We start from the raw sequence: 24,964 nt of genomic DNA, 5'->3' as shown, positions 1-24,964 counted from the left end.
AGCTTCCAATAAAGGAGTTGAGGCATAGTCCCGTAAATTTTCGACAATACTTTTGTACAACAACGAAAAAAAAACTCAACCCTCCTCTCTCGCTGTTAGTTCTCTTTCGGCACTTCCGCGTGTACAGTTCTTATTGTAAATATTAAAAAGTAGTAGAACATCGTCATCATGAACCAAAGTATCAAAACAACCTCCTCATCGAGCTCAAAAAAGACAAGTCAAGGAATTCCTCCTAAATTCATTGTAGATGATCGTGGACATATCATCAATAAGGAAAAGCATGCAGTTCCGAATTCTTCATTTCCCGATATACGAGAACCTCTTTGTCAAAGTAATTTCAATTTTACTCCAGTTGGATTCACTGGTTTTGGTGTACGTTCCAACCACGTCATACAAGGAGTGAGGCCCGAGCTTCAAAATACAGTCGATCATGCTCATCATTATCTCCACAAACATGAAAATCAAAAATCATTTGGGCATTCGACGATTAGAAAAAAATAATCCAATAGGATAATTGTGGCATGGTCACAATTAGGTTGGAATAAATAAATATGATCATCATATTATTGAAAATTAAATCTAGTAGTGGAAATCTAGACATTTTATCAAAATTTTGCTACTAATACAGAGATAATGATTCGTGAATTTAGTGCTTCTTGTGACCAGCTTCCTCAAATCCCAAATATCTCTTTACCAATTCATAGACTCCAAAAGTGACACCATGAGCAGGAATTCCCTAATTGGATTGAAGTTTTGTAACCAACGTGCATGTACGTTTGCGAAAATTTCGAAATAAATTCCATAAATTTCAAAATGTCACATTCATTGGATGGTTATCTCACAATAACTTACCTTCATCATACTTGGTACAAAACCCTTAAACAAAGCTTTGGTTCCTTCTTGTTGAATAATTTTAACAAACGCGTCCATCATTCCTGTATACGTAGTCGCAGTGGCCACTTGTCCATGCACATTGGCTTTCAAATTCTTTTTAGTGACTACCAATTCATGAGCTCCTTGCATGATCATTCTCGTTTTTACCACATGAAGTGGATAAAACAATGTTTGACTCAATACCGATGATGCACTTCCACAAAACATTAATCCTCCAATACTTGGTTGACCATTAGGGCTATGATTTACAAGAACTTGTTTCATGGCATCATAGGTCATGAGTGAAAATCCAGATGTCCAAATCGTATTTAGAATATTTGGAACAAGTCCTCTAAAGAACGGCTTGATGGGTCCCTCGTTTTTAGCAATTTTGAAAATGGCGTCAAACATTCCATTGTATTCACCAGTTGGAGCTACAGAAAGTCTTTTCAAATTTCACACACACCATAAACATTTTCAAAATATTCACACATACACTAAAAAACCCTCAACACATACCTTGTTTTCACAACTTCCAAAGGATACAATGCCGTATGACAAATCACACCCGATGACGATCCAGCAATAAATGTAATCACATTCGAAGACTCTCCTCCATTCATTTTGGTCAACATGGATTTCACTTGTTCAAAGGCAGCATATTTAATTGCCTTTTCTGGAGCTGATTTGATAATATTCACACCATTTCCTCGAAATAGACCTTTCACTCCTCCTTCTGTGTAAATTTCTTTGAGTCCCATCCACATGGAAGGTGGTTTTTTCGTTTGAACTTGATAAATTACTTTTAAACGTTCCATAGGTGCTGTCACGGTTTTACTGATGGCACCTGCGAGACCACCGGCAAGAACTGCCTTACTTGAATCAGTGATATTTCATACATGAATGGTAGGAATGGTATTTTTCATAGTAGTAGAGTTAGTTGGTCATGTGATCACAAAAAATAGTTGGTGTGAAACATAGTCATGCCAATAAAATATATATGAAAATATGGTTATTATTATCGTATATGAATGAATGGCTGAGAATTTTAAATGTCAACACCTACCTTGCATTATTTAGAAATGAAAAAGGTCCTCTCAAACTCACTGCAGCTTGTTCTTGCAAATTCTTTCCTGACACGAGAACCAAATCGACATCGTCACTCAACAAGGCACTTGCTTCTCTCCAATATTCAACCACAGATTCGAGAGTGACTTCGGGAACGAGACACAACATGTCTCGAAATTCTTCAAAGGAAATTTCTGCATCACGATTCACATCCATTCGATTTAATAATTTTTGAACAAATTGTTGATCTGTAACAGTGTTACGAGAAGTATCACCACCAGCACCAGCACCTCCTAATTTGTAAACTTTTTGAATGCCTTGCATCATTTCGTTGGCATCGAGTTTTCCGTCGTGATTGGTATCGAGTTGTTGAAAAATTAATTTTAATTCATCATAGCGATGAGTGAGAAAGGTTGAAAATTCTTCGAAGGTAATCGATTGATCGTGATTCGTGTCGATCTGTTGGAAGATTTTGAGGAGATGACGGGAGGGAAGTTTTAATTCGTGTGCAGCTTGTTCGAACTCTGAAAGTGTTAATTGGCCATCGTGATTGCGATCGAGCTTGTGAAATAATTCTTGAAGAGCTTTCTGATCGACTGGTGAGGAGGGAGGGTTCATTGATGATGAGGAATGGGTTGTGGCTTGATGACGATCGTTTTGAACTGATTTGTTGTTGGCCATCAGTAAATTTTTTTGTCTGAAAACAAGCAGAGGGATCAAACGTCACGTATCAAACGTTCATTGGCGGCAAATTTTTTTTTAGAATTTTATTTGAAGTTGGATGTCGCTTAAAGTTCGAACTGCCAAGCTCAGCACAAAAATGTTGTGTAAGTGTCAATTTATTTAAGCTTCACAAAAATAAGTGTAGAGTTGTCACCAAAGTAGCTCTCGTACTTAATTTTGCAAACAAGTGGTGTGTACAGCCATGATTGTGGGGAAGGTGAAAATTGTGTGTGTTGGATATCGCGAGTTTTGGGAGTCAAAATTAAGCAGTGTGGCAAGTGAGAGTATAATTCTTGAAACCAGTGGCAATAGTGCAATAACTTCCTCTGGTAGCAGTTTCCAAATTCCAAAGTTTGACAGTTCGGTCATAAGAACCGCTGCACAACCATTGATTTTGATAAGAGACGAGACATTTCACAGCATCAGTGTGTCCAATAAGTTGTGACTCTCTGTTCCATGTTTTTGGATCATAAATAGAAATGGTTTGATCCTTGCTACCACTGCACAACATTCCTTTGTGATAGCACAATGAGAGAACACCATTGGTGTGAGCTTTGATCTGTTTCACAAACTTGGAACCTGATCTAATATCCCAAATTCTAATATAACCATCATAGGTTCCTGCAACCAAGGTATTATAGGTTGGATCATAAACCAAAGACAAGACAAAGCTTTGATTTTCCAATGTGAGAGTGTTTTCAAAATTAGGACCAGACCAAACCTTAACCTTCTTGTCTCCAGAGCCACTGAAAAGAGTAGTATCACTTGCACACAAAACATTAATCCAATCATTGTGAGCAGGAATACACTTGACACATGTAGCCTTTTCAATGTCCCATGCTCTAATACGATGAGAATTGCCATCCTTAGAACCGCTAATCAATGTTCCATAAAAGCTGCACAAGGCACCGACCTTTCCTTCACAGCCAGCCAACACATGTTCGCATTCTCCAGTATTAAAATCCCAAGTGCGAATTGAGTTGTCGCCAGATCCACTACAAATCTTTCCATTATGACTATGCAAAGCAGAGACAAATCTTGAATGCCCCTTGAGAGACAAGTAATAATCTGTCAATGCATGCTTATCAAATCCTCTCTTTGCATGCTGTTGCTGATTGTCTTGAGCTTGAGTAAACTCTTCACGGGAAAGGTCATACACTTTAATAGATCCAACACCACCTCCGCTCAACAAGTACACAATTTCATTTCCAGTACCGTTGCGATGAATAACTTGTGAAGTTCCAGAGGCGTTGGGCAATTTAGGAGATTGTGACTTGACTTGTTGCATCGCTGCTCCATTGCTGAGGTCACTTAGAGTTGGAGTACTGCTTGCGGTGCTAGCGCTACTACTGCTAACACTGCTTGCAGCACTTTTTGGTGTGATAGCAATTGAACTGTTAAAATAAAGATTATTGGGAGAAGGTGTAGTAACAGGAGTGGTGAACATCATTCGTCCATTATTGTTTGTAATGGATGGAGTAGTAAAAGGAGATGTAGGACCAACAACACCATTGTTATTGTTGTACTTTCTTGGATTTGATCCAGAGCTTAGTGGTGTTGTAGAAATTGGAGATTCCATACCGATTGGCATTCCATTCATGGGCATCATTCTATTTGGTGACATGGTCAAATCTTGATTCAAAGTGCTTGGGAAGAGAGTGTCCATGTTGGAAGGATTATTGTTCATACCTCTATTTGGTGTTGCTAATACGCTCAATCGATTGGTTTGCATGAGATTAGTATTTGGAGCGTCACTACCATTTGAACCAAAGCTATTACTTCTGTTGTATCTTCCTGGAGTGTTTGTGACGTTGGCTGGAGTTGGTGATTTTCTTGGAGAAATCAACAATTGTTGAGCAGGATTGGTCATGAGAGAATATTGAGAAATTGATGAGCCATTCTCTCCGACATAGCTTGATCCCATAAATGGTTGTGAATTGATGCCATCATTAAAACCAACTGCACTACCTCCAGTACCCACAGCTGACCATGAGGAGGTTGTACATGTCGAAGAAGGAGAAAGAGGTCTTTCCACACCGCCATTACCACCAGTCACTAGACCGTTCATTTCTGTTGGGCTTGGACTGTTACCAACAGTGGAGGTACTATGACTACCACCACTCTTTGCGTTCTCCTTTCTTCGGTATTCATCCAGAATCCTGTTAAGCCTTTGTACCTCACATTGGTATTGATAAAGCTCGCTGGTTAATTTAGCAATCTTATTTTCAAGGAAAATCTTTTCATTGACCCAATTGTGAGCGTTCAAATTAGGTGAGTTCAAAAGATTGGAAGATTGAGGTGGTGACATCATTAACATGTGTTGTTGTTGTTGGCTGCTTGCCAGATTGACCATGGTTGGTGTACCTTGATTGCTGTTACCTCCGTTCAAACTCGCTCCTGATTTTCTTCCTTTGAGAGGAGATCTAATGAAAAAGTCAGTTTCAGACTCTTGTTGAGGAGAGTACTGGTGACCAACAGTTCCATTGTTCTGAGCTGTGTAGAAGATTTCGTGGCCAGAGTTGGAGGTAGGGTCCTCCTCTTGGTCAATATCTTTAATCAAGTCTCCAATTGTACCATTGCTTTGGCTTCTGTCAATCAAATTACTTCTATCATGCTGCTCAGGTGTGTTCCTGATATTACCAACAGTGTTGGATGATTGGTGTGAGTCATCCATTCGACCTTGAGGCATTAAGAGAGGGGATGAAAGGCCTTGTTGATGACGAGGGCTGGAGGAGCTGACAAGGTTTCCCCAAATGCTATTATTCGCAGTAGAATTAATCTTGGAAGGAGAATTTATCATCATGATGATTCTTAGAATTGTTGATTGGTTTCTTAGTAGAAATAATAAGTTAAGGCTGTATGTACTCTATCTAGTGGAATGAATGTATGTACTGTGCTACTGCGTATTGACAATTCTATTATTTGAATAATAATATTGCTTTTTACAATTATGATAGCAGAATTAATTAATATATAAATATATATTGTAGCTGAGTCAAACAAACAAATACGCTCGTATACTCTTAGTGCAAATGTCAATGTAACACAACAATAGTTGAATTGATTGTAGGATCTTCTCCTTCTCAGTACAACTAGGTTGGGAATAAATAATTGCTGTGGTTGGCAAATGTCAACAGCAATACACCACGTGTCCGTGAGAGTATGGTCACCATGAATGGCACATACGACAATGGTACACATCCAGGCGCAAGTGGTAGTTGTGGTGATGGGTTGGTTGTGGTTGCATTGGATGCATCCAGATATTTGATAGAGTGCAGTTGTTGTTATCGACCATCATGATGTCATAGTTGAGTGTATGAGTTGGTTTGTTGATACAGTCATAGTACATGTAGGAAATAGGTGAATATGGAAGCATTGGGTGAGGTTACAGGTTCGTTTCATTCATTTTCGTACAAGTAGAATCATCATCACGTTTTGTGTACAGATACAGTAAGTCACAATGTGATGAATGGAAGAAATTCATAAGACACAATATGTACATAATAATAATAATCACAATATAGATACAACAAATCGATCGAGAACGCAACGTACCTAAAAAATCTTCTGCTTCTTGTTTCCTTCTGATAACAATGAATCAAGTTCCATAAATGGGTGAGAGTCACACATGATCCAATGAGAAAGGATGTACAATGAGTGAAATAACAAAACATATAGTCCATAGGCATACAAAGAGTATGAATATCAAGGTGTATATATCCATGATTCATCATCAGAATAGTGTCGTGTACATACACATCGGATCAGATAAAAAGTCAAATACACAAAAAGCAAAATGAAAATTGAACTTACACAAAGATCAAACAAGAGAGTGTCGAAATTCAATATATAAATATCGATTCAACAACAACCTAAAAGGAAGAAGACACTAGAACCCAATGGAGTCTCTTCTCTCTTTCAAAAATGAAATACAGGCCTTCGAGAGTTGTAATCGAGCAAGGTTCGGCTTGTATTTGTTTCGTGTGCGTCCAGACCACGGATGATGGATCGGTCAATAGAGTAGGATCACTACTGCTGTTGCTTGAGTATTTGGAAACGAGTCTAGATAGAGGAAGGTAGATGGAGAGGTGCTTGAACAAGCTTCGGATAGAGAGGTTTGTCCTTCGAGAGAGAGAAGGTAGAGAATGAATAACAACGTTGTTGCTGCGTGATAGTAGTTGTGTTGTACTAAACGTAAAGATGGTTGATTTGAAAGTACTGTACAACAACCAATGAATACTTACGGAGGGTTGAATCACTCCCAACAGGTCTCTGAGAGAACGAGTCGTACAGGACCTAGCAGAGAGAGCGTAATCAACAATAGCTGCCGTTCCGTGGAGTGCTCTGAGGAGATTAGCTTTTATGTTCTGCTGCAGAACGTTTGAGGATGAAATTAGAGAGTTTTTTTTGGATGCTGTCTTTTGAATTGCTCTCACGGGACGAGTGCGTCTTTGAGAAGTGTCACAGAGAGACGAGAGCAGCACTTGCTCGTGTGTGTGTGATTGAGATTCTATTGGTCTTTTGGGAAGATGGTCCTAAAACTCGCAAGTAGTTTCCGTGGTTTGGTCTGAGTGAGGATAGATGCTCTTGGTGTTGTTGTACTCTTCAGGACACCATGTACAGGATAATGAAAATCGGAATTGAAGCACGAGATTTCAATGTTTCGATGAGAATGTGGAGAATGATGATCAATCATCACGGACACATAGAGGAGGATGATTCCAAAGGTTGATGTGTATTGGTAGATGGTTGAAATCCGATGAGTTAGTTCATTATTGTACTCTCTCCATTGATACCTACCTTTCGACTCTTTTCGTAAGAATACAACTCTGAGACAAGAGATTTCTTGTTGTCTCCTATGTTGTTGATTTTAGCAATTGATTCGAAAAGTATCTTATTATCAGTAGTATTCACAATAACAACTCCTATTCCTTCTTGTTCCTACTTCGGAATTTAGCTTTTTCACAAATTCGATAGAATTAGGTACAAGGAGTTGAGTATTTGTTTTTCGTGCAGTGTTTTGAATGATCAAGGGTTTGAAACACTGTTCTTTTAAAACTCTGCGACTTCCGTCTGTTGTAAACTCGAAAACGATTACAACACTCGGTTGTGTATGAAAAATCAAAAATGGTAAGCCCCTTAACGGGTTTTTTAAATTGTAGTGATACTTGGTAATTTCTCAAAACAAATTAACCAATGTGAAGATTGAAAATCCAACTGTTCCTACCTTACTCTGTGCTCATTGTTGATGAATATGCCTCATGAGAACAATGATCAGTCGTGAGTAGTTGTGAGGAATTAATATGTTAAAGAACATTGGTTCATGATTTTAAAAAATGCAAAAACCAAGAAGGCTTCATCTGCATAAATCCGCGTCTTCGGCATCCCATCAACATGCTACGGTTTCCAATAACTTGACGACGACACAGGATGGAAGCTCGACAACAACTGGGAATTATAACCACGGAATGAATAACGGCTCCGCCACAGGGGCAATCTCTCCTTCCACATCTGTATCAGCAAATATTTTCAATCAGCAACAATTTCCAACAATATCCACACCTGCTAATATTCCGAGTGGTGGTGGTAGCGGTAGTGGTGGCCTTCATCATCATGGTGGCACGTCATCATCTTCTTCTGGCTCTTCCTCTGGATACAGAAAATATATTTTACTCGTTCATGAAAAGGATTTCAGTGAACAGGAAATTATTATTAATGGAAAGGCCTTGAGTTGGCTTCAAATTGGAGATATTTTGGAAATTACACAGCCCAAAAATCCTCCAAATTCAAATCCTATTCATGAACAGCCTGCAACGGCGTCATCTCCTGTTACTTCCTCCCATTTGAATGTCATGGGAACATCATCAACACCAATCGACATTACAGCAACTAATCAAAATGCTTTTGACAATAATAATTTTTCTTCTTCTCCCTTTTCGTCATCGTTCCGAGAGAAGAATTTATCAAATAGAGCTCCAACACCTCCTACAATTGGAAGTGCTGGAGCAATGAAACAACAAGCTCCCTCCGTTGGAAATGTCACCATCAGCAACAATAATAATAACCAAAATAACAATTCAAATACCTGCTCAAATTCGAACAAGGCGTTTATTGTCAAAATTTCTTCACTTGAAACTATGAAAGGAATTCAATATTTGAGCATTTCCAAAAATATTGCCGATATTTTCGAATTTCAACCAAGAAGAGAAGTGTATTTGCGAGTCATTCCAAAAGAGAGCGCCATGTTGGATTATGTAGTATTTTCTTTGAGAGACCACTTTCTTTCTCGATCAGACATGTGGCGTTTTGGTCTCTATCTCAATGATACAAGCGTGTACGAATCAAAAACGTTGACATGGCATGGTGGAATTAGAGTACAGGTTAAGGAATTAATGAAAGAAAGCGTAGGAAAAGTGTCGGCGGGCCTTATTGTTTATGGACACACAAAAATTACGTACCGTTCAAAATCTGCTGTAATTTATTGGCTATTTCAAATGAGTAGGGAAATGTGGGAATATGATGAATATGGAAATTTAAATTTTGAAAGAGTCATTAATGGTTTCATTAAGACTGTATTCGATAGGTGGAGAGAAATTGGTGTCAATCATTCACTCTCCATTGTACTCTTTTCTAGGCATTACTTAACCGAGGACGATCAAAATAATTCCTTCTCAGAGAATAGAGAGGAGGATATGGCCTCTCTTGGAAATAAGACAAGCATTTTTCATTCAATACTAGGCTCAAAAGATGGAAGAAAATATGTTGACTTTTATAAGGTAGTAGACTGGAGTGAAACTCAAAGAACAAGGTCACAGTTTATTCGAGTTCGGTTAAAGACAGAATTTTTAAAATTTCAATCATATATTCAGAGCGTCTGTGAGAGAGAGAAAGTATCCCTCACAAACTCATCGGCAGCAGACGGAAATTTCATGGAAGCAATCAATCTAGTTCTTAACAGTTTTGACAAGTATTACCTAAATCGTGACTTGTCACGTACAGGTCAAGTTATTTTGCTGGTGTCACCTGGCTGTGGCATGTTTAATGTACAAATACCAGTGCTAGGAAAGATTACAACGAAGAGATTGATGGATGTAGGTCTTTCTGTTGACCTTATTGCATTGTCTGTTCCACCTCTTCATTCTGTTCCCATATTCAAGTACAAGAAGAAGGAAATTGGCTTTTCGAACAATGCTGAGTCTCCCACAATGAAAGAGTATACTTACTATCGATCGCCGGATTGGATCAATATTACATTTTATCGAGATAACTACTTCAAAAATGATATTAATCAAGACTTTGATGATTGTGAATGCTCAGACGGTGCCACCAATTTATTTCTTCCAGTTTCCAAAATGCCAAACCTAGACAACCTCCCCACAAATTTGCCTCTTTTTGAAAAATATTGGCTCAATATTCAAGCCGTCAATATGAATTCCTCGTCGTCATCATCAAATTCTCACAATAATCTAGCTGAGCTTTTTCGACAACATGACGAGCATGTATTCAAAATTTTTCAAATTAACAGACTCACACAATCCACCAACAGCACCTCCTTATCCCATTCTTCGTCCATGCCTCATACCAAAAAGTCTCTGAGCTCCCTCAGCAACGACTCTCTTCATGGAACACCAACAAAAAAGAAGGACAATCACATGGATCAGGTTATTAGCCCAAAATCTTCACATGGTCACATGGTTGCTGTGGATCCTCATCTCGAAGAGTTGAGGCATAATGACAATCATCACCACACAAATAATTTGCCAAGTAGTTCAAGCAGCACAGGAGCTACTCACGATTCATTCTATGGTCACCATGACCACCAAGGAACGAACTCGAATTCCAGTACCCCAAGCAATACCACTTCACATGCTCTACAAGCAATGCATCATTCTCAACATCACTCGATTGGAAATCATCATCACCATCACCACCAACAAAACCACAATTCTTTTTCAGGATCCACGACTGGTGCTACCAACATCAACAACAGTTCTAGCGCTCAACACAGCTCAACGACTCTTTTAAGACGACACTCACCTCATTCTGGAGCAAAAGAATTCATGGCTGAATTTGCAGAACGGCATAAGGCCAAGGAGCTGTTTTACATGAAACTCTATAATCCATTCCATATGGATTCCGAAAGCTTATCAAGCCCAAGCGCACTTCAAAGCAATAATCAACAAAACACATTCCACAGAAAACGATGGGGACACCTCCATCCTAGCTCTGGTTTGAGACCAACTCAAAAATCTGAATACATCAAACACTTCCTCCTTAATGTCAATTGGCAAAGTATGACAGAGCCTGCTTGTCTTCCACTCACTACAGATTATTGGCCAGAGAGTGCACTTAAAATTCTCAACGATTTCGACTTACATACCCATAGCATTACGGACACAAATGATATTTATCAAAACAATATTGCAACTCTTGTGAGAGAGTTAGTATGTCAGAGATTGCATCAAGGTTTTCAATTATTCAATGACGACATTCCCAAAGATCCACTCACGAACGAACCCATTGTGTTAATTTTGGAACATGAATCGAGTACCAATATATCTGAGCATGGAAGTACCACTCATAAGGATACAGCCGACTCAGACACGCTTTCAACAAATAGTTCTGTCTCCAACACGGAAAGTAGTACCAGCACAGGAGTTAAAAAAGGAGGACGCCCTGTCAGAGGCGCTTTGAGAGGACGAGGAGCCACAAGAGGACGTAGAAATGCCACACATGCATCATCGTCCCACGTCACATCTTCAAATTCAGACTCAGCAAATCAGTCTTCGAATGAAAGTATCTTGTCCAAGTTGCAAAAGTCGAGACCTCAAAAGATGGAATACTGCCTTTCGTCTGCAAATCAATTCCATAGAATCACATACAACCCCAATATTTCGAACATGATTACTATTGAGAGATATGTTCCTAAAGCTTCCAACAAGCCCACAGGTGACAAGAGCCTTTCCAACTCAAGCAATATTATTTCAAGCTTGGCTTCCTCTCAAAACGTTGTCAACAATAGTGCTGATCCTTTTAATAATGCAAGATCTAGCTACACTTATCGATACATGTTGTGGAATCCAACTCTTGACAGTTATGAATCTAGAGTGACTCGTTTTAATTCCTCAGTTGATTATAATTGGAACAAATTGGATTACCTTATTTGTGGAGATCACAATCAAATGACAGATGAGCTTCATAACAGATCTCTACAATTTCATTTCGTTCCAATCATGAACTCGAACAAACATTTGTTCTCATCCACTACACAACTCTTTGGAGCCTTTAACAACAATTCTAGCTTCTCGAGCACTAATTCACCTCCCTCAAATGTTATATCGGGCGGTATGGGCTCATCTTCGAACGGTGATCTTTTTTCACAAGGTTTGTCCAACTCGAATGAATACTCTGAAAGGATCAAGAGTTTTAGAAAATTCAAAGATTCCATTATTAATAGAAATTTCAGAGCCATGGATGGTGATGGCATTGATGTGACAATCATTGGAGAAGAATCGTCACCCAAAGATAACTCTCCTCAAACACTCTCAAGTAGTAGTCAGCCATTTCTGCTTCAACAACAATCAGCCTCCCTTTCCTCTCCCATCTCATCAGTGAAAACATCAAAATTCCAATATGTTCCTCAAGAAGGGGGTATAGATGACAACAGTCGTGTCGAGTGGATCAATATTGTTTATAAGGCGACCTATCATCCTGCAGAATTTTGGGCCTTCAAAGTACAATGGTTGGTATGTACTGCAGCCTTAATCGATGAGTTTTTGCAGTCACTCGCTAGAAGAGCTCGTCAGTGTGGCTTTGCCATGATTCAAACTCCAGCCGAAATTGATAATTATACAAATTATGTTCATGCATCCAAGCAGGCCGCTGAGAGACTGGTACACGGGAATTACAGCTCCAAGCAAGATGTTAAACAAGACTCCAAACAAGCTTTTGATCCTTTAGAAAATATTCATCCATTCAGAAGTTACGTAAGAATTCCAATTTCATCTTTCGAAGTCATGTACACGATTAGAAACGCAGTTTGTGAACCACCATTCAATTTCATTCCAGATTCCTTCCAGAGAAAGCTCTCGAAACGATTCATTCACAACAGTGGATGTATCATGTTGCACATTGATGTCGTGAAGGGCACAGACACAGCATTGATTACTTGGATTGACAACCCGTTCCAAACGTTTGACTTGTCCATTGCCCCTCTTGTCAAACAAAATGAAATTTTGAATCTACTTCGCAAATTGGTCTATTCAGAATCAACCACCAATGCTGTCAAAGTTTCTCCAACCACTATTTATTCACCCCATCACGAGCTGTGAGTGGTTTGTTGTTTTGAAGCAGCCCTTTTCTTGGAAGTGACCATGATTACAATGCCATCTAGTACTCTTTAAGGACAAGATTTTGGACGAACAAATATAATTTCAAAACAAATCATGATTTTGGCACTGATTTCTTCACGAGATAACAACGGCACATGGTCGTCCTTGTTGTTTTACTCTTTTCGAACATGAAATCCTATCAATATTGAGATTTGCGAGCAATGACTTAAATTGATTGAACAACGCGCTGCTGTATCAGCTGCTTGAAATCGTTCCACACAAAAAAATGCGTTCCCGACTTGCTTTGGCTGTTCGATCATCATCTCTCTGTTCACAAACTTCATTGCTCTCATCAAGAACATCATCAAAGATTTTAATTTCCAATAACACATCCATCCATGGTGTGAGAGCTTTTGGATACGGAAACAAAATATTAAGAAACCAAGTGGATGATCCTTTCTTTGAAGAGGCTTTGCAAAGTCATGAATCCATTGCAAACATTTCCGAGCCACCTTCGGCTTCAGCTGACTTGAGAAGCATTACACCAAATGGATCCGTCTACAGTAGAATTGGAACCAGACCATTCTCCCAAGAAGTTGCTTCCGTTCTCTTGGCTCCTATTCCCGACGAAGATATTGAGGTCAAGCCTGATGGTATTTTGTATTTGCCTGAAATTAAGTACAGAAGAATTCTCAACAAAGCATTCGGACCTGGTGGTTGGTGCCTCATTCCAAAATCAGACTATAAAATTGAGAATGGTCATGTTATTCAAGAGTTTGTGTTAATTTGCCATGGACAATTTGTAAGCCAATCATTCGGAGAACAAACGATTGATAATTCAGGTTTTAAGAGTATCGGAAGTTCTCTTGAAGGAGCAAAATCAAATGCATTGATGCGATGTTGTAAAGATATTGGAATTGCTAGTGAGCTTTGGGATCCAAATTTCATTTTAGAATGGAAAGCCAAAAACGTGGTTGGAGTGTTTTGTGAGCACGTGAAAACACAACAAACTAAAAAGCTCTACAGAAGAAAGGACCGAGAAATTGGTTATCCGTATGTCGAGAAAAAGTCTGCATATAGCAGTAACAGTAATAATAACGCACCGTCTGTTGCTTCTGTGGCCATTGTGGAAGATCAAGTCAGTACTGCAGAATTAGATGTAGCTCCACCTTCAGCCATCGATGGAGAAGAGTCCATGTTTGACAACTTTGCTTCTCAAGATGACGGTGCAGCTCAATACGCAAAACCAACTCGCACCACTGCATCTCCAGCAGCAGCTTCAAAGAGAGGATTTTCATTTAGTCCAACAGAACCTATTCCATTTGGCAAGTTTAAAGGAAAGATTTCCGATGAAGTGTTCCATCTTCCAGATTTCCAAAGCTATCTCAGTTTCTTGGAGAAGAATAATATTCAACCAGGCTATGTGAAGGCCATGAAACAACATTACAAGAAGTAATTCTTCATGAACATGTTTGTAAAATAATAATAATTACCAAACACCTGTGTGGAATTGTTTATAACAATTTGTAGAGATATCACGCGGCCAACATTACATGTTGACGATTTGAATTGTCATGCAGTTGAATGATAACGAGTTTCACACTCATTGTTCTTGATACATTCTTCCTGAACCAAATGGTTTTTGGAAATCCATAAATTTCGGCAATTGGTCTGGAATATCAATCACTCGATTCTCATAATTCACATGAGCTTGAGGTGTGAAAAATTGTTTCATTGCATCATCTGCATGATGTTTCAATTTTTCCAATGGACAAAATTCTTGTTTCATTTCATCATAGACACAACCCAACGTTCCAATCACTGGATATTCGGGCATTCCCTGAGCCACATAACCACCACACGCACCACAATAGTATCCTTCCATTTTCTCAGAGATTTTTACAATTTTCAACACCGAGTCCTTGCCGTGAGTCCATTCGAAATTTTCTTTTGCAATTCCAATGACGAGAGCGACTGGAGCGGAAGTGGCAAGACGACAATTTCTGCAATGACACAAACCACAGTAGAGATGAGTGTTACCTTTCACAGAGAAACGTAATTGACCACAACGACAAGAACCAGTTCTCGTCGTGCAGGATGGAGAAGGTGTCGAGGAGGTGTGTTCTTCTTGTTTGTTCGTTGTGTTATCTGACGCCGAGGACATTTTGTTCTGTTTTTTTTGTAAGATGGTGTCTCATAGCGTCCTTATTGAAACGCACAAATACCATGAAATAATGATCGATGCGGTCATGATGTCAATCAAATCAAAGTTTACAAATCAAAATTGATTGACTGCAGTTAAGGGCCAAGTACTCAAAGTTGGATGCATTCATTTCTTTCTTTACAGTAAAGAACAAGGTTATTGATGATGGTTGTACCTTTTCACAAACCTCCTGACACTTGAATAAAATACATCAAATTTATTTCTGTGTGTGATGTGCATGAACGCCATCATGGTGTTTGATCATAATAACCATCGTTCATATCATCATTAGATGATAATTAATTCTTCACCGAGTTGGAAGATCCTTGCTTTTGTAAAAGTTCACTTCTCTTTTGTTGAGCTTCCTTTCTCTTTTGAATCATTCCCTTCATTCTCTTATTGAAAATCCAATTTCGAACCAAATCATCCAACACCACATAACCCATCTTCTTTTCATCTAAAACTTCTAACATGTGTTCACATTGTTCAGTATTAAAATCAAGATTTAAACCATTGGAAATAATTTTCATCTTTTCAACATTCAATGCTGCACGTTTGTCATGAGATTGCGGATGGAATTTGTGGAATAATTTCTTAATATCTTCTGAAGCATGATTCATGTTAATGGATTGCTTGATATCTGAAGATGTTAAATTCTCATCGTCACCGAGAGATTTGTCTTTGGCAGCTGAAAAGAAACGATCCACGACAATATCCAAATCTTTTCTAATAAACAATTCCTTTTCGAGATCAACATTGAATTTAAATCTTAATACAGTATCCAAAAGACTGTCACGAAGAGAAATGGCATTGTCATGATACACGACATAGGCCTTCTTTCTTCCTAGTAACATGAAATTGATGAAGAGTCTTGTCTTGTTATCCTTATCAATGTAGAAGGATTGAAGAGTTGAGAATGGAATTTCTCTCTTGATTACTCCATCTTTGAACACGAGGACAGAATCATAGGCGAATTTGAGAATTCTCTTTTGTCTCTTTCCTGATTTGGTATCCTTCTCAACGACAAAGGTTTGTTGTTTTTCTAATGAGGTAAATCTCACACCAACATCTGCAATGGTTTCAACAAGATTGTCACGTTGTTGATCCGAGACACAATTAAATCTCTTTTGAACTTCTTGTGAAGTAGGTGTGGTAATGGTCTTGGAAATGTAACCAAGATCGCCACCTCTTTCTTTCAATTGTTGTTCAGTTTCCGATCGATGTCTAATAATAAATTCATTGGTTTGTTTCTTGGTTCGAATGTCAATGATCGAACTGAATGGAATTTCATCAAGAACAGTTCCCAATTTGGAATCTAACACGAGGAGAGATTCATTCGTGATTTTCAAGAGACGATCATTTCCACCTTCACCTTTTTCTCCTTTCATTTGCATGAGATTGTACGTTGTTGGAATGAACTTTTTAGAAACGAATGGAATCCAAATTTTGATTGGTTCTATAATGTCACTCAACGATGTCCAATCGTATTTGGTCTTGATAAGTCTCTGTCTTGTTTCATTTGGAATGATATTGAAAATATCATCGACAGCATTCTTGGTCTTAAAGTTTGGATGCAAGACATACACTTGTTGACAGTTGGACAAGTGTTCAATCTTCATCAATCGAGCAAAAGCAACCACAGCTCTATAAAGCAATGCTTGATATTCATCAGTCAACTCTGCCCAACTCAAGTCAATAATCAAGCAATATTTGCTATTGAAAAGTGGACCCAAAGTTTTGTAAATATAAACCATCAACTTGTCATTATGATTCAAGAATTCTTGTTTCAAACGATGCAAAATCAAATAAACCACAGGTAAATTGGTACGAGTAGGTTTTCCAACATATAAAAATCGAGTTCGATCCATTTCACTCAAATCAAACTTTTCAGCATTCTTCATCAAATTGTCCATCGAACGTTCCAATACCTTATCTTGAATTTGATCATAGGTAGCACCTACGAGTGTTTCTCTTTGCAATTTGTTTGGTGTTGCAGGAGGTGTATCTGTAGCTGTATTGGTGTTTGGTTTTTTCACACTACCTCTACGATCATCGGTAGGTTTAGTTGGAGGTGGAATTTTTCGTTCTCGTTCTGGAGGTGGACCCAAATCTTGAACAAGAGAAAGAAAGTCTGTCTCTGTACTCACAATACTCACAGGTCTCTTGTCATGAGTCATAATGACTTCATTTTGCAAGGAAACAATCAACTCGTAACCATAATCGTAAATGAGAGTGTGAAGAAAGAGTAAATCTTCCATATCGAAGGATTTGTAGTGAATGTCTTCAAAGGTAATGGAACGTTGTAAATCACCGAATGGATTCAATCCTTCTTGTTGTTTTGGATCGATTGGAAGTTGACCTAAATATCTCAACATGTTATTTTGATTCTTTTGAATCCAACCATTGAGAGGCATGAGAGCAGGAGTGGCAGTGTCGAATAATTCACCATTCGCAAGTTTTTGAATACTATGAATTTGTTGGTCCATTTAGAAGTTTTTGAGAGTTTGTTTGAAAAGATGACAAGTGACAAAGAGGAGCATATGTATATATATACCATCAAGGAGAGGGTTGGTGGTGATGAATCATGATGGTATCAGTGATGATGATCATGATGATGGTGAGGTCATTTCAAAGAAGAAGAGATATGTTCGTTCGTTCGTGAAATATGAGAGTTTCATTCCGCACCACATACAAGTGCGCCAACATCCATATGTCAAGTATAATGGTTTTGGTGGTTGTTGTTGTTGTTGTTGTTGGTTAGTAGATTCAAGTCGAGTGGATCATCATGTGTGTAGTAACAATCATGATCGTAGACCAAATTGGATCATCATTATGAGGTCATCCAGCGATGCATTGTTAAATGTGTTCAAAACATCAAGTACAGCACCCATTGTAGAGAGAGAGATGTGTATATATATATCCATACATACATGTCAATTCACACCAAGTGAATGGAACATTCAAAGCGAGAAAATATCATCATCATGATTATATATATATATATAAATCACACACAAAAACACAAAAACTTACACTCTTGCAATTTGAGTCAAATTTGGTCTCACATTTCCCTTCTTCCAATCATCCATCTTGATAATATCTGCATTCTGTGGCATGGCAATGGTTGGACAAATATAACGTAAACACACAAATCCAGAGACCAATGGGAGAATCATCTTTTCAATATCGAACTTGTAGAACTCTCCATTTTGTTTTAAAAAGTAACACACAGCTCTCAATTCCCGAGGCATTTCTTCAATCATGGCATCACTTGTGATACGATCGACAAATCTCTGACAAACTTCTTCAATTTGTTGAAGTCTCTTGTCAATAATTTCTTGTTTGTTATCTCCTGAAATTTTCTCTGGATCGACTTCCAAATCAAGTGTCTCTGCTTGCTCAACGACTTCATTGACGACCTTTCCTAGAAGTAATCTTAAATATTCAGTACCCACTCTCTTGGTATATTTACCCATCATTTTGGAAACGATGGAATTGACACGAAGGATGGTATTCGGATGTTGTTGTTTTCTATCAAATTCTAAACCAATCAATGATTTAATGATGGCTAACGAAGCACCAATTTCATAGGATAAACTGATGAGAGAGTCAGCTAGTTTTTCATGTTGGGCTGGAGGAACCACATCGGCCAGCGCTTTGGCATATCTGGGATCACTGGTCATGATTTGGACGAGAAGTTTGTACTTTTTACCAATGTCACCTGCCAGTTTTTGAATGCCCTTGGCTGGTTTGGATGGAGGGTTCGTTGTTGCTGTTGCGGTCGAGGGAGAGGTCGAAGAGGAGGGCTTTTTGGATGTCTCTGACATTTTTTTTTGTGGTTGTTTCTTTAAACAGTTTGACTTTCACACGTTGATGATTTTGACAGGCGTGACAAGTGTGCTTGAGGGCAGAAGAATTTGTTAAAGTTTGTACAAAAGAGTGAAGAATTGTACCGAGAACTGTGAAACATGTGATTGAAAAAGTGATTGTGTGTACGTTGGTGATGTAAAAACTATCAACCATAAGCAAAACTGTTGAGTAAACAGGTGTATTACCGCAACAACAAACCGGAGTAAACACAGGTGTTTATGAATCAAATACGCTATATTTTTGATGTTATCATGAAGCCGTCGTAGCTCAGTTGGATAGAGCACAGGACTTCTAATCCTGGGGTCGTGGGTTCGAGTCCCGTCGTCGGTAAACTTTTTGTTTTGCCCACCACGATTTTCGTTTTGACTGAATTTTGACCTCTTTGATGCAAGGTTTTTGACGCGAAAGAGTTTGAAAAAATGTTGGCACAACGAGCTGCTTTTCTTTGTAAATCCCACCAATTTTTTGCAACGAAACTATTTCTCAATTTTTCATGTTCCATTCTTTCAAATTTGAACCCTTCAACAAGATCATTCTCACAATCATTGTTTTTTAAATCCAAACACCAACTTGAACATGTTCAAATACCAAACAACATCATTCTTGATGAAAGACCTATTTCAATATCGGAAAGATCCTTTCTCACTCCATCCATGAAAGAGTACGGAAATGGACTTGTATTGAGAATTGTACGATTTAGTATTGTAGAATCTTTGGATGAAATTTCCCAATCATCATCATCATCATGGAAGAAAATATTTCATCAAGTATTGAAGGAGGCTTTAACGCGAATTCAAAAAACTCAACCTTTATTACAAAGTAGAATTATTCGTGATGAGAATACGAGTACTGGATTTAAATTTGTCATGATTGATGATGAGCATGTGCCTGAAATTCCATTTTATGAAATTCAATTCGATCATGGTAAATATTCATCATTGCAAGATTATTTGGAAAGAAGCTTGTTGCAGAGAAGCTATGATTTGGAAAAGAATTTTCAATTGGAAGTGTATTATCATGTGGATTCTGTCAAGTCTGAGCTCTCTCTCATGTTTTGTTATAATCATTGTATTGGAGATGGATTATCATTGTCAAATTTCATTGGCAGTGTTTTGAATGAATGTGAAAATATTTACATTCAAAACAATAGCAACCAAATGAATAGCAGAGGAGAGGGTGTCCATTCGCATCCGAGAAAATTATTACCCTCCTCCGATCAAGTAATTTTACAATCACCATTCAATTCATTCACCAGCAAAATGAAGGCACTCTTGTATGGAATTCCTTGGATCTTTAAAACAATAACAACAAGAATTAATCAAACCCTTGTCGATGAAAGTAAGAGGTTTGAAAAGAGACAAATGTGCACAACTGTGTTAGAATTGGATGGCACTCGCACAAAGGCCTTGAAGAAGTTTTCCAAAACACATGCATTGTCACAAAATTCGCTCATACTTTCTCTTTTATCACATGCATATATTCGAGTGGCATGTAGTCATTACATTGAAAATCATCAAAGAATCTCTCAATCTCATCAAAGTCAATTCAATAGTACGTTGAGAATTGGTTATCCTGTAGGGCTATCACTTATACCAGATTTGAATTCAGTGTTGGATGGCTCAAAACTGACAGTACATGTTGGTACCATGATGCGAGATGTGACCATATCACCACTCGTCTCGTGCATGACTATTCCTAACATGAATGACGATCAAAGAGCAGACACACAAAGACAAGAACAAACTCTTCAATCTAGCATTATTGAAATTGCCAGAGATATTAAGGATAATCATACCAAACATTTTACAAATCAATTCACGCTTGTCTACGTCATGACATCAGCTGCCAATAGAGAAAAAGCCATTCTAAAATCCATCGAAACCAATGATATTCATTTTGGAGGGATTCCCCTCAATTTCATTTTGACCAACAATGGACATTTAGAATCCGTGATGAAGAGATGTTATCAATTTTCTGATTCACTTTCCTTAATGATGGAGTCCATGTATGCCGTGGCGAATACTTCAGCACTTGCAAGTGCATTGGCATGTGGTGTGTTGACTCTTCCTGCAGACAATGCCCACAACAAAGAAGCACAACTCATAGTGTCCATCTCGAGTGTGCAACCTGTGGTTACACGAGAGAAATTATTGGCCATACAAGACGAATTAGAGAATTTGATTGGCATGATTGCTCAATGAGTCTGTGTGTGTGCGTATGCATGCAGGTATTTGCACTATTTTGAACACACACGAACTTGTTGAACAACAACATGTACAATACAACTCATGATGAACTATTTAACACACGAGTGCAAGTTTGAAAAACAATTTCTTAAAAAAAAAATGTTAGATTCTCCTCTTTGCGAAAATTCCAACAATACATCAAACAGTAACGACCCATTCATTGTTGGAACCACTGTTGGATCACAAGGCTGGCCCATCATCAAGAATTTAGATCAATGTCTCAATGCTATCGGAGATGCCAAAGAATTTAACATTATCCACGATGGCAAGGGTTTCATTTATATAAGTTATCGGAGAGTGACCTCGACCACATTTCCATCACCGATAAGTACGGTCAATGATTTAATTCGGAGAGAATTGAGAGGTTTGGCATTTGATAGTGAAACCAAACAACTCGTTTCCAGATGCTTACATAAATTTTTCAATGTTGAAGAGAAGGAAGAAACGAAAATGGAACGAGTTCAGCAAAATCTTGAACGTAGTATTCAATTGGGAAAGAAGATGCATGTCCTTGATAAATTAGATGGAAGTTTGGCCATTCCTGTGTTGCAAAAGAACGAATTGAATGAAAAACGATTGCGATTTAGAACGAAACAAGGCTTTGGTCACAACTCAACTTCTCGTGGCTGTGAAAAACATATTTATGGACTTCGAGAAGTAAGTGACGAGGAATATGAGAAGCACATTCCGAGTGTGGATGAATTTTTAAAGACATCCAAATCCTTTAAATTCGGAAATGTCATTCAATTTTGTTTGGATTATATTGAGAAAGGAATGACACCAGTTTTTGAATTTTGTTCACCAGACTACAAAATTGTCATCATTTACGAAACACCTTCTCTCAACTTAATTGCATTGCGTGACACTTTCAATGGAGATTATGTGGATTTTGATGAAATGACTTGTATTGCACAAGAATATGACTTGAATTGTGTGAAGGCAACACATTTTGATTTTATTGACACCTCCACATGCACCTCCGTTTCTGAAATTATTTCTGAAATTAAGAAGAAACACGATTTTGAAGGATGTGTCCTCCGTTTTTGGAATGGTGAAATGTATAAAGTGAAATCCGATTGGTACAGCACCATGCACTTTAAAAAACAACGATTAGAATTCAATTATGTCAACGAGTCACATGCATGGTGGTTAGTATTGGAAGGTGGTATTGACGATCTCATTCCCATTCTCAATACAGAGGAAGAGAAACAACGATTAATGGCTTTCAATGATCGACTCGGACATGTTCTTGGTGCATTTTCTGAAAATCTGCTGAAACAGGTGAAATCCATTCTGGAGGAAACAAAAACTCAGAAAGAGTTTGCTTCTCATCTCAACACGAACTTCAAGTCAGGGTTGAGAAAACTCATGTTTGATGTTGCTCGAATGATAACCGATCAAAAGAAGGAGGAAGAAATTACTGATCTTGATGCAAAGGTGAATACTCTTGTGAAAGATTTGATATTACGATTGGTTTCACAAAACAAAATTGAGGATGCCAGAACATTCTTACGAGATCCAACTCTCTCCTATCAGAAGGATCCAACTTCTAGTTCTCAGAGAAAGACCCAATTCGATGACGAAGAGTAAAAAGGACGGGTATGTTTCACCATCATGGTCTCACAAATTACCACATATGGATTTCTCAAAGTTATTTTTGTAATTCTGATTTTCGATTCAAAAACAACACAAAACAAATCGACATGACATACACGTTCTCTCAGCTGCTTGGCCAAAAAAACTCATTCAGAAACGTGCTTGCTCTGGATCCCAAATCGAATTATGTTTCATTTGATAAACACTTCCCGGAGTACGAACTGCAAGCGGTATTTTCAAACAATGGATCACTTAACGTAATTCTGACCTTCGTCTCGTTGTATGATGTGTGGTGGTCTATTCGTTTTGTATGTAAACATTGGTTTAAATACTGCTTGAATTCAAGACGAATTGATTTTGACGGTTTGGCAGTTGAGGACTTTTTCTTTTTGAATCAAAAGGTTACATGTTTCACATTAGAAGACGCTTTTAATGATTTCATGTGTCACTTGTGTTGGACAGAACCAGGAAAATTTGGAACCATCTCTATTATAACAAACGTTACCAGCTTGAGTATTTACGTAAAATACCAAGCAACTTTGTTAAGAAATGATCATTTGATTCAATTTGCTGGAATTCAGAGAAAAAATCTTAAAGAACTGAATCTCATTGGAAGATCAAATGTAACAGGATACGGATTTAAACAATCGTTTCAAGTACAAGAGACGCTTGAATCACTCTCAGTCATTGAGAACCATGCTTTGGAATTTTGTTATTTGCAACATTTACCAAAATTGAAACGACTTGAAGTGAACGGTTGTCCATATTTTCTTAGAGAATCATTAGACAACAAGCAAGCTATGTCAATAGTATTTTTCACCGACTTGACGTAAGTTTATAAAGAAGTATTTCAATATTTTCAAATAATTTATTTGTGAAATCAAAAGTCATGTTTGTTGTGATGTTGATTACACAAAACATCTCGTACAATCAAGCAAGAACCTACTGGTTGTTGATTGGTCCAGTTCCAATCAAGGCTATTCACACGCCGATCACAACTTCGCCGCCAAAGAGCTCATTGTACGCTCACATCAGATTTGTCAAGATAGGCCCAACCTTCAAATGAACTGTTTGAAAATAATAATGGACGACAGAGATTGGGGGAAAATACTCCTTTATACTTTGACACATTTAGAAAAATCAGCAAATATTCCATTACATTTACCCTCCTCGATGAAGATGTATCTGGAGCTAGGAATTGAAATTCTAGCTGACAGCGTTGAAGACAAGCAATCCAAAACAAGGATGTATTTTCAACAACTTTTAAATTCCATGTATACAGTTAGGGATCAGAACAGAAAGGATTCTTATGACAATAATAGCACTCCCATTGCTTACAAGTATTTCAAACCAAGCTGGTTGAATGATCACAATGTTCAATACGGTCAACAGCAACTTGTTGAATTACTAAAACGAATGTTATCTTCGAATTGACAGCATTTAAAGAAAGGAATTATTGACAAGTTTATGATTAACGAAGAAAGACAGAAAAGATTATTTCATTCCCCATTGCAAACACTGGGTATGTTACGCGTATAACAAGTTACATTCGAAATAGTCACAACCAGAGGTCAGTTATTGCAAAAGATAGGAGTATTCACAGTAAGACAGCAAGAAACATGCTGAATTGGTCACATCACAGATTCAAGCAAAGACTGCTGCACCAACCTATAGAATTTCCATGGCGCCATACATCCAAGACTTGCACATGTTGTGGATATAAGGTTGGTCATACTAAGTGTTTCATTGTACATCATGTGGCTTAATTGTTGACAGAGATATCAATGGAGCACGTTGTGTTAGGTCCTTTCCCTGGCTTCATGAAGTGTTTGCTTGCAAATTGTTGGTTTAAATAAAGGCGTAAAGTGCGGGAGGTTTTTTGAGGATGTTAATACATGCGAACCAAATTGAACGTTCAATAGTATTATGGAGTTTACAACCACATCTTCCTGTTAGTACGAGCTCATTATCCATGATGTCTCATAGGTGCGTTCGTAATATTACCATTCGTGCGGTTTAATTTGGCACCAATCAGGATTACAATAAATAGCTCA

General features: G+C 38.0%; 11 protein-coding genes across 11 annotated transcripts; 6 read left to right on the top strand and 5 right to left on the bottom strand.

Moving 5' to 3' along the window:
• Positions 1-168: 168 nt before the first annotated feature.
• On the top strand, positions 169-501 carry C9374_001047 (uncharacterized protein; the record flags this gene model as incomplete). The annotated part of the gene is made up of 1 exon (XM_044686017.1): positions 169-501. One exon carries the CDS (start codon positions 169-171, stop codon positions 499-501), a length of 333 nt encoding a protein of 110 aa, XP_044552189.1.
• A 145-nt stretch (positions 502-646) lies between these two features.
• C9374_001046 (uncharacterized protein) lies at positions 647-2,559 on the bottom strand (the record flags this gene model as incomplete). Its single annotated transcript, XM_044686006.1, has 4 exons — positions 647-736; positions 853-1,318; positions 1,393-1,749; positions 1,940-2,559. 4 exons carry the CDS (start codon positions 2,557-2,559, stop codon positions 647-649), a joined length of 1,533 nt encoding a protein of 510 aa, XP_044552188.1.
• A 367-nt stretch (positions 2,560-2,926) lies between these two features.
• C9374_001045 (uncharacterized protein) lies at positions 2,927-5,467 on the bottom strand (the record flags this gene model as incomplete). The annotated part of the gene is made up of 1 exon (XM_044685995.1): positions 2,927-5,467. One exon carries the CDS (start codon positions 5,465-5,467, stop codon positions 2,927-2,929), a length of 2,541 nt encoding a protein of 846 aa, XP_044552187.1.
• A 1,259-nt stretch (positions 5,468-6,726) lies between these two features.
• On the bottom strand, positions 6,727-7,907 carry C9374_001044 (uncharacterized protein; the record flags this gene model as incomplete). Its single annotated transcript, XM_044685984.1, has 5 exons — positions 6,727-6,852; positions 6,909-6,960; positions 7,207-7,267; positions 7,465-7,520; positions 7,897-7,907. The coding sequence occupies 5 exons, from the start codon at positions 7,905-7,907 to the stop codon at positions 6,727-6,729; spliced, it is 306 nt and encodes a 101-aa protein (XP_044552186.1).
• Positions 7,908-8,000: 93 nt separating this feature from the next.
• C9374_001043 (uncharacterized protein) lies at positions 8,001-12,995 on the top strand (the record flags this gene model as incomplete). Its single annotated transcript, XM_044685973.1, has 1 exon — positions 8,001-12,995. One exon carries the CDS (start codon positions 8,001-8,003, stop codon positions 12,993-12,995), a length of 4,995 nt encoding a protein of 1,664 aa, XP_044552185.1.
• A 286-nt stretch (positions 12,996-13,281) lies between these two features.
• On the top strand, positions 13,282-14,451 carry C9374_001042 (uncharacterized protein; the record flags this gene model as incomplete). Its single annotated transcript, XM_044685962.1, has 1 exon — positions 13,282-14,451. One exon carries the CDS (start codon positions 13,282-13,284, stop codon positions 14,449-14,451), a length of 1,170 nt encoding a protein of 389 aa, XP_044552184.1.
• A 147-nt stretch (positions 14,452-14,598) lies between these two features.
• Positions 14,599-15,159, bottom strand: C9374_001041 (uncharacterized protein; the record flags this gene model as incomplete). Its single annotated transcript, XM_044685951.1, has 1 exon — positions 14,599-15,159. One exon carries the CDS (start codon positions 15,157-15,159, stop codon positions 14,599-14,601), a length of 561 nt encoding a protein of 186 aa, XP_044552183.1.
• Positions 15,160-15,497: 338 nt separating this feature from the next.
• C9374_001040 (uncharacterized protein) lies at positions 15,498-19,025 on the bottom strand (the record flags this gene model as incomplete). Its single annotated transcript, XM_044685940.1, has 2 exons — positions 15,498-17,664; positions 18,232-19,025. The coding sequence occupies 2 exons, from the start codon at positions 19,023-19,025 to the stop codon at positions 15,498-15,500; spliced, it is 2,961 nt and encodes a 986-aa protein (XP_044552182.1).
• Positions 19,026-19,487: 462 nt separating this feature from the next.
• C9374_001039 (uncharacterized protein) lies at positions 19,488-21,269 on the top strand (the record flags this gene model as incomplete). Its single annotated transcript, XM_044685928.1, has 1 exon — positions 19,488-21,269. The coding sequence occupies one exon, from the start codon at positions 19,488-19,490 to the stop codon at positions 21,267-21,269; it is 1,782 nt and encodes a 593-aa protein (XP_044552181.1).
• A 144-nt stretch (positions 21,270-21,413) lies between these two features.
• Positions 21,414-22,904, top strand: C9374_001038 (uncharacterized protein; the record flags this gene model as incomplete). The annotated part of the gene is made up of 1 exon (XM_044685917.1): positions 21,414-22,904. The coding sequence occupies one exon, from the start codon at positions 21,414-21,416 to the stop codon at positions 22,902-22,904; it is 1,491 nt and encodes a 496-aa protein (XP_044552180.1).
• Positions 22,905-23,350: 446 nt separating this feature from the next.
• Positions 23,351-24,344, top strand: C9374_001037 (uncharacterized protein; the record flags this gene model as incomplete). The annotated part of the gene is made up of 2 exons (XM_044685906.1): positions 23,351-23,739; positions 23,798-24,344. The coding sequence occupies 2 exons, from the start codon at positions 23,351-23,353 to the stop codon at positions 24,342-24,344; spliced, it is 936 nt and encodes a 311-aa protein (XP_044552179.1).
• Positions 24,345-24,964: the final 620 nt, after the last annotated feature.

Source organism: Naegleria lovaniensis (genome assembly GCF_003324165.1).
Source record: "Naegleria lovaniensis strain ATCC 30569 chromosome Unknown tig011, whole genome shotgun sequence".
NCBI lineage: Eukaryota > Heterolobosea > Eutetramitea > Acrasida > Naegleriidae > Naegleria > Naegleria lovaniensis.
This window is presented reverse-complemented; position numbering and strand designations above follow the sequence as displayed.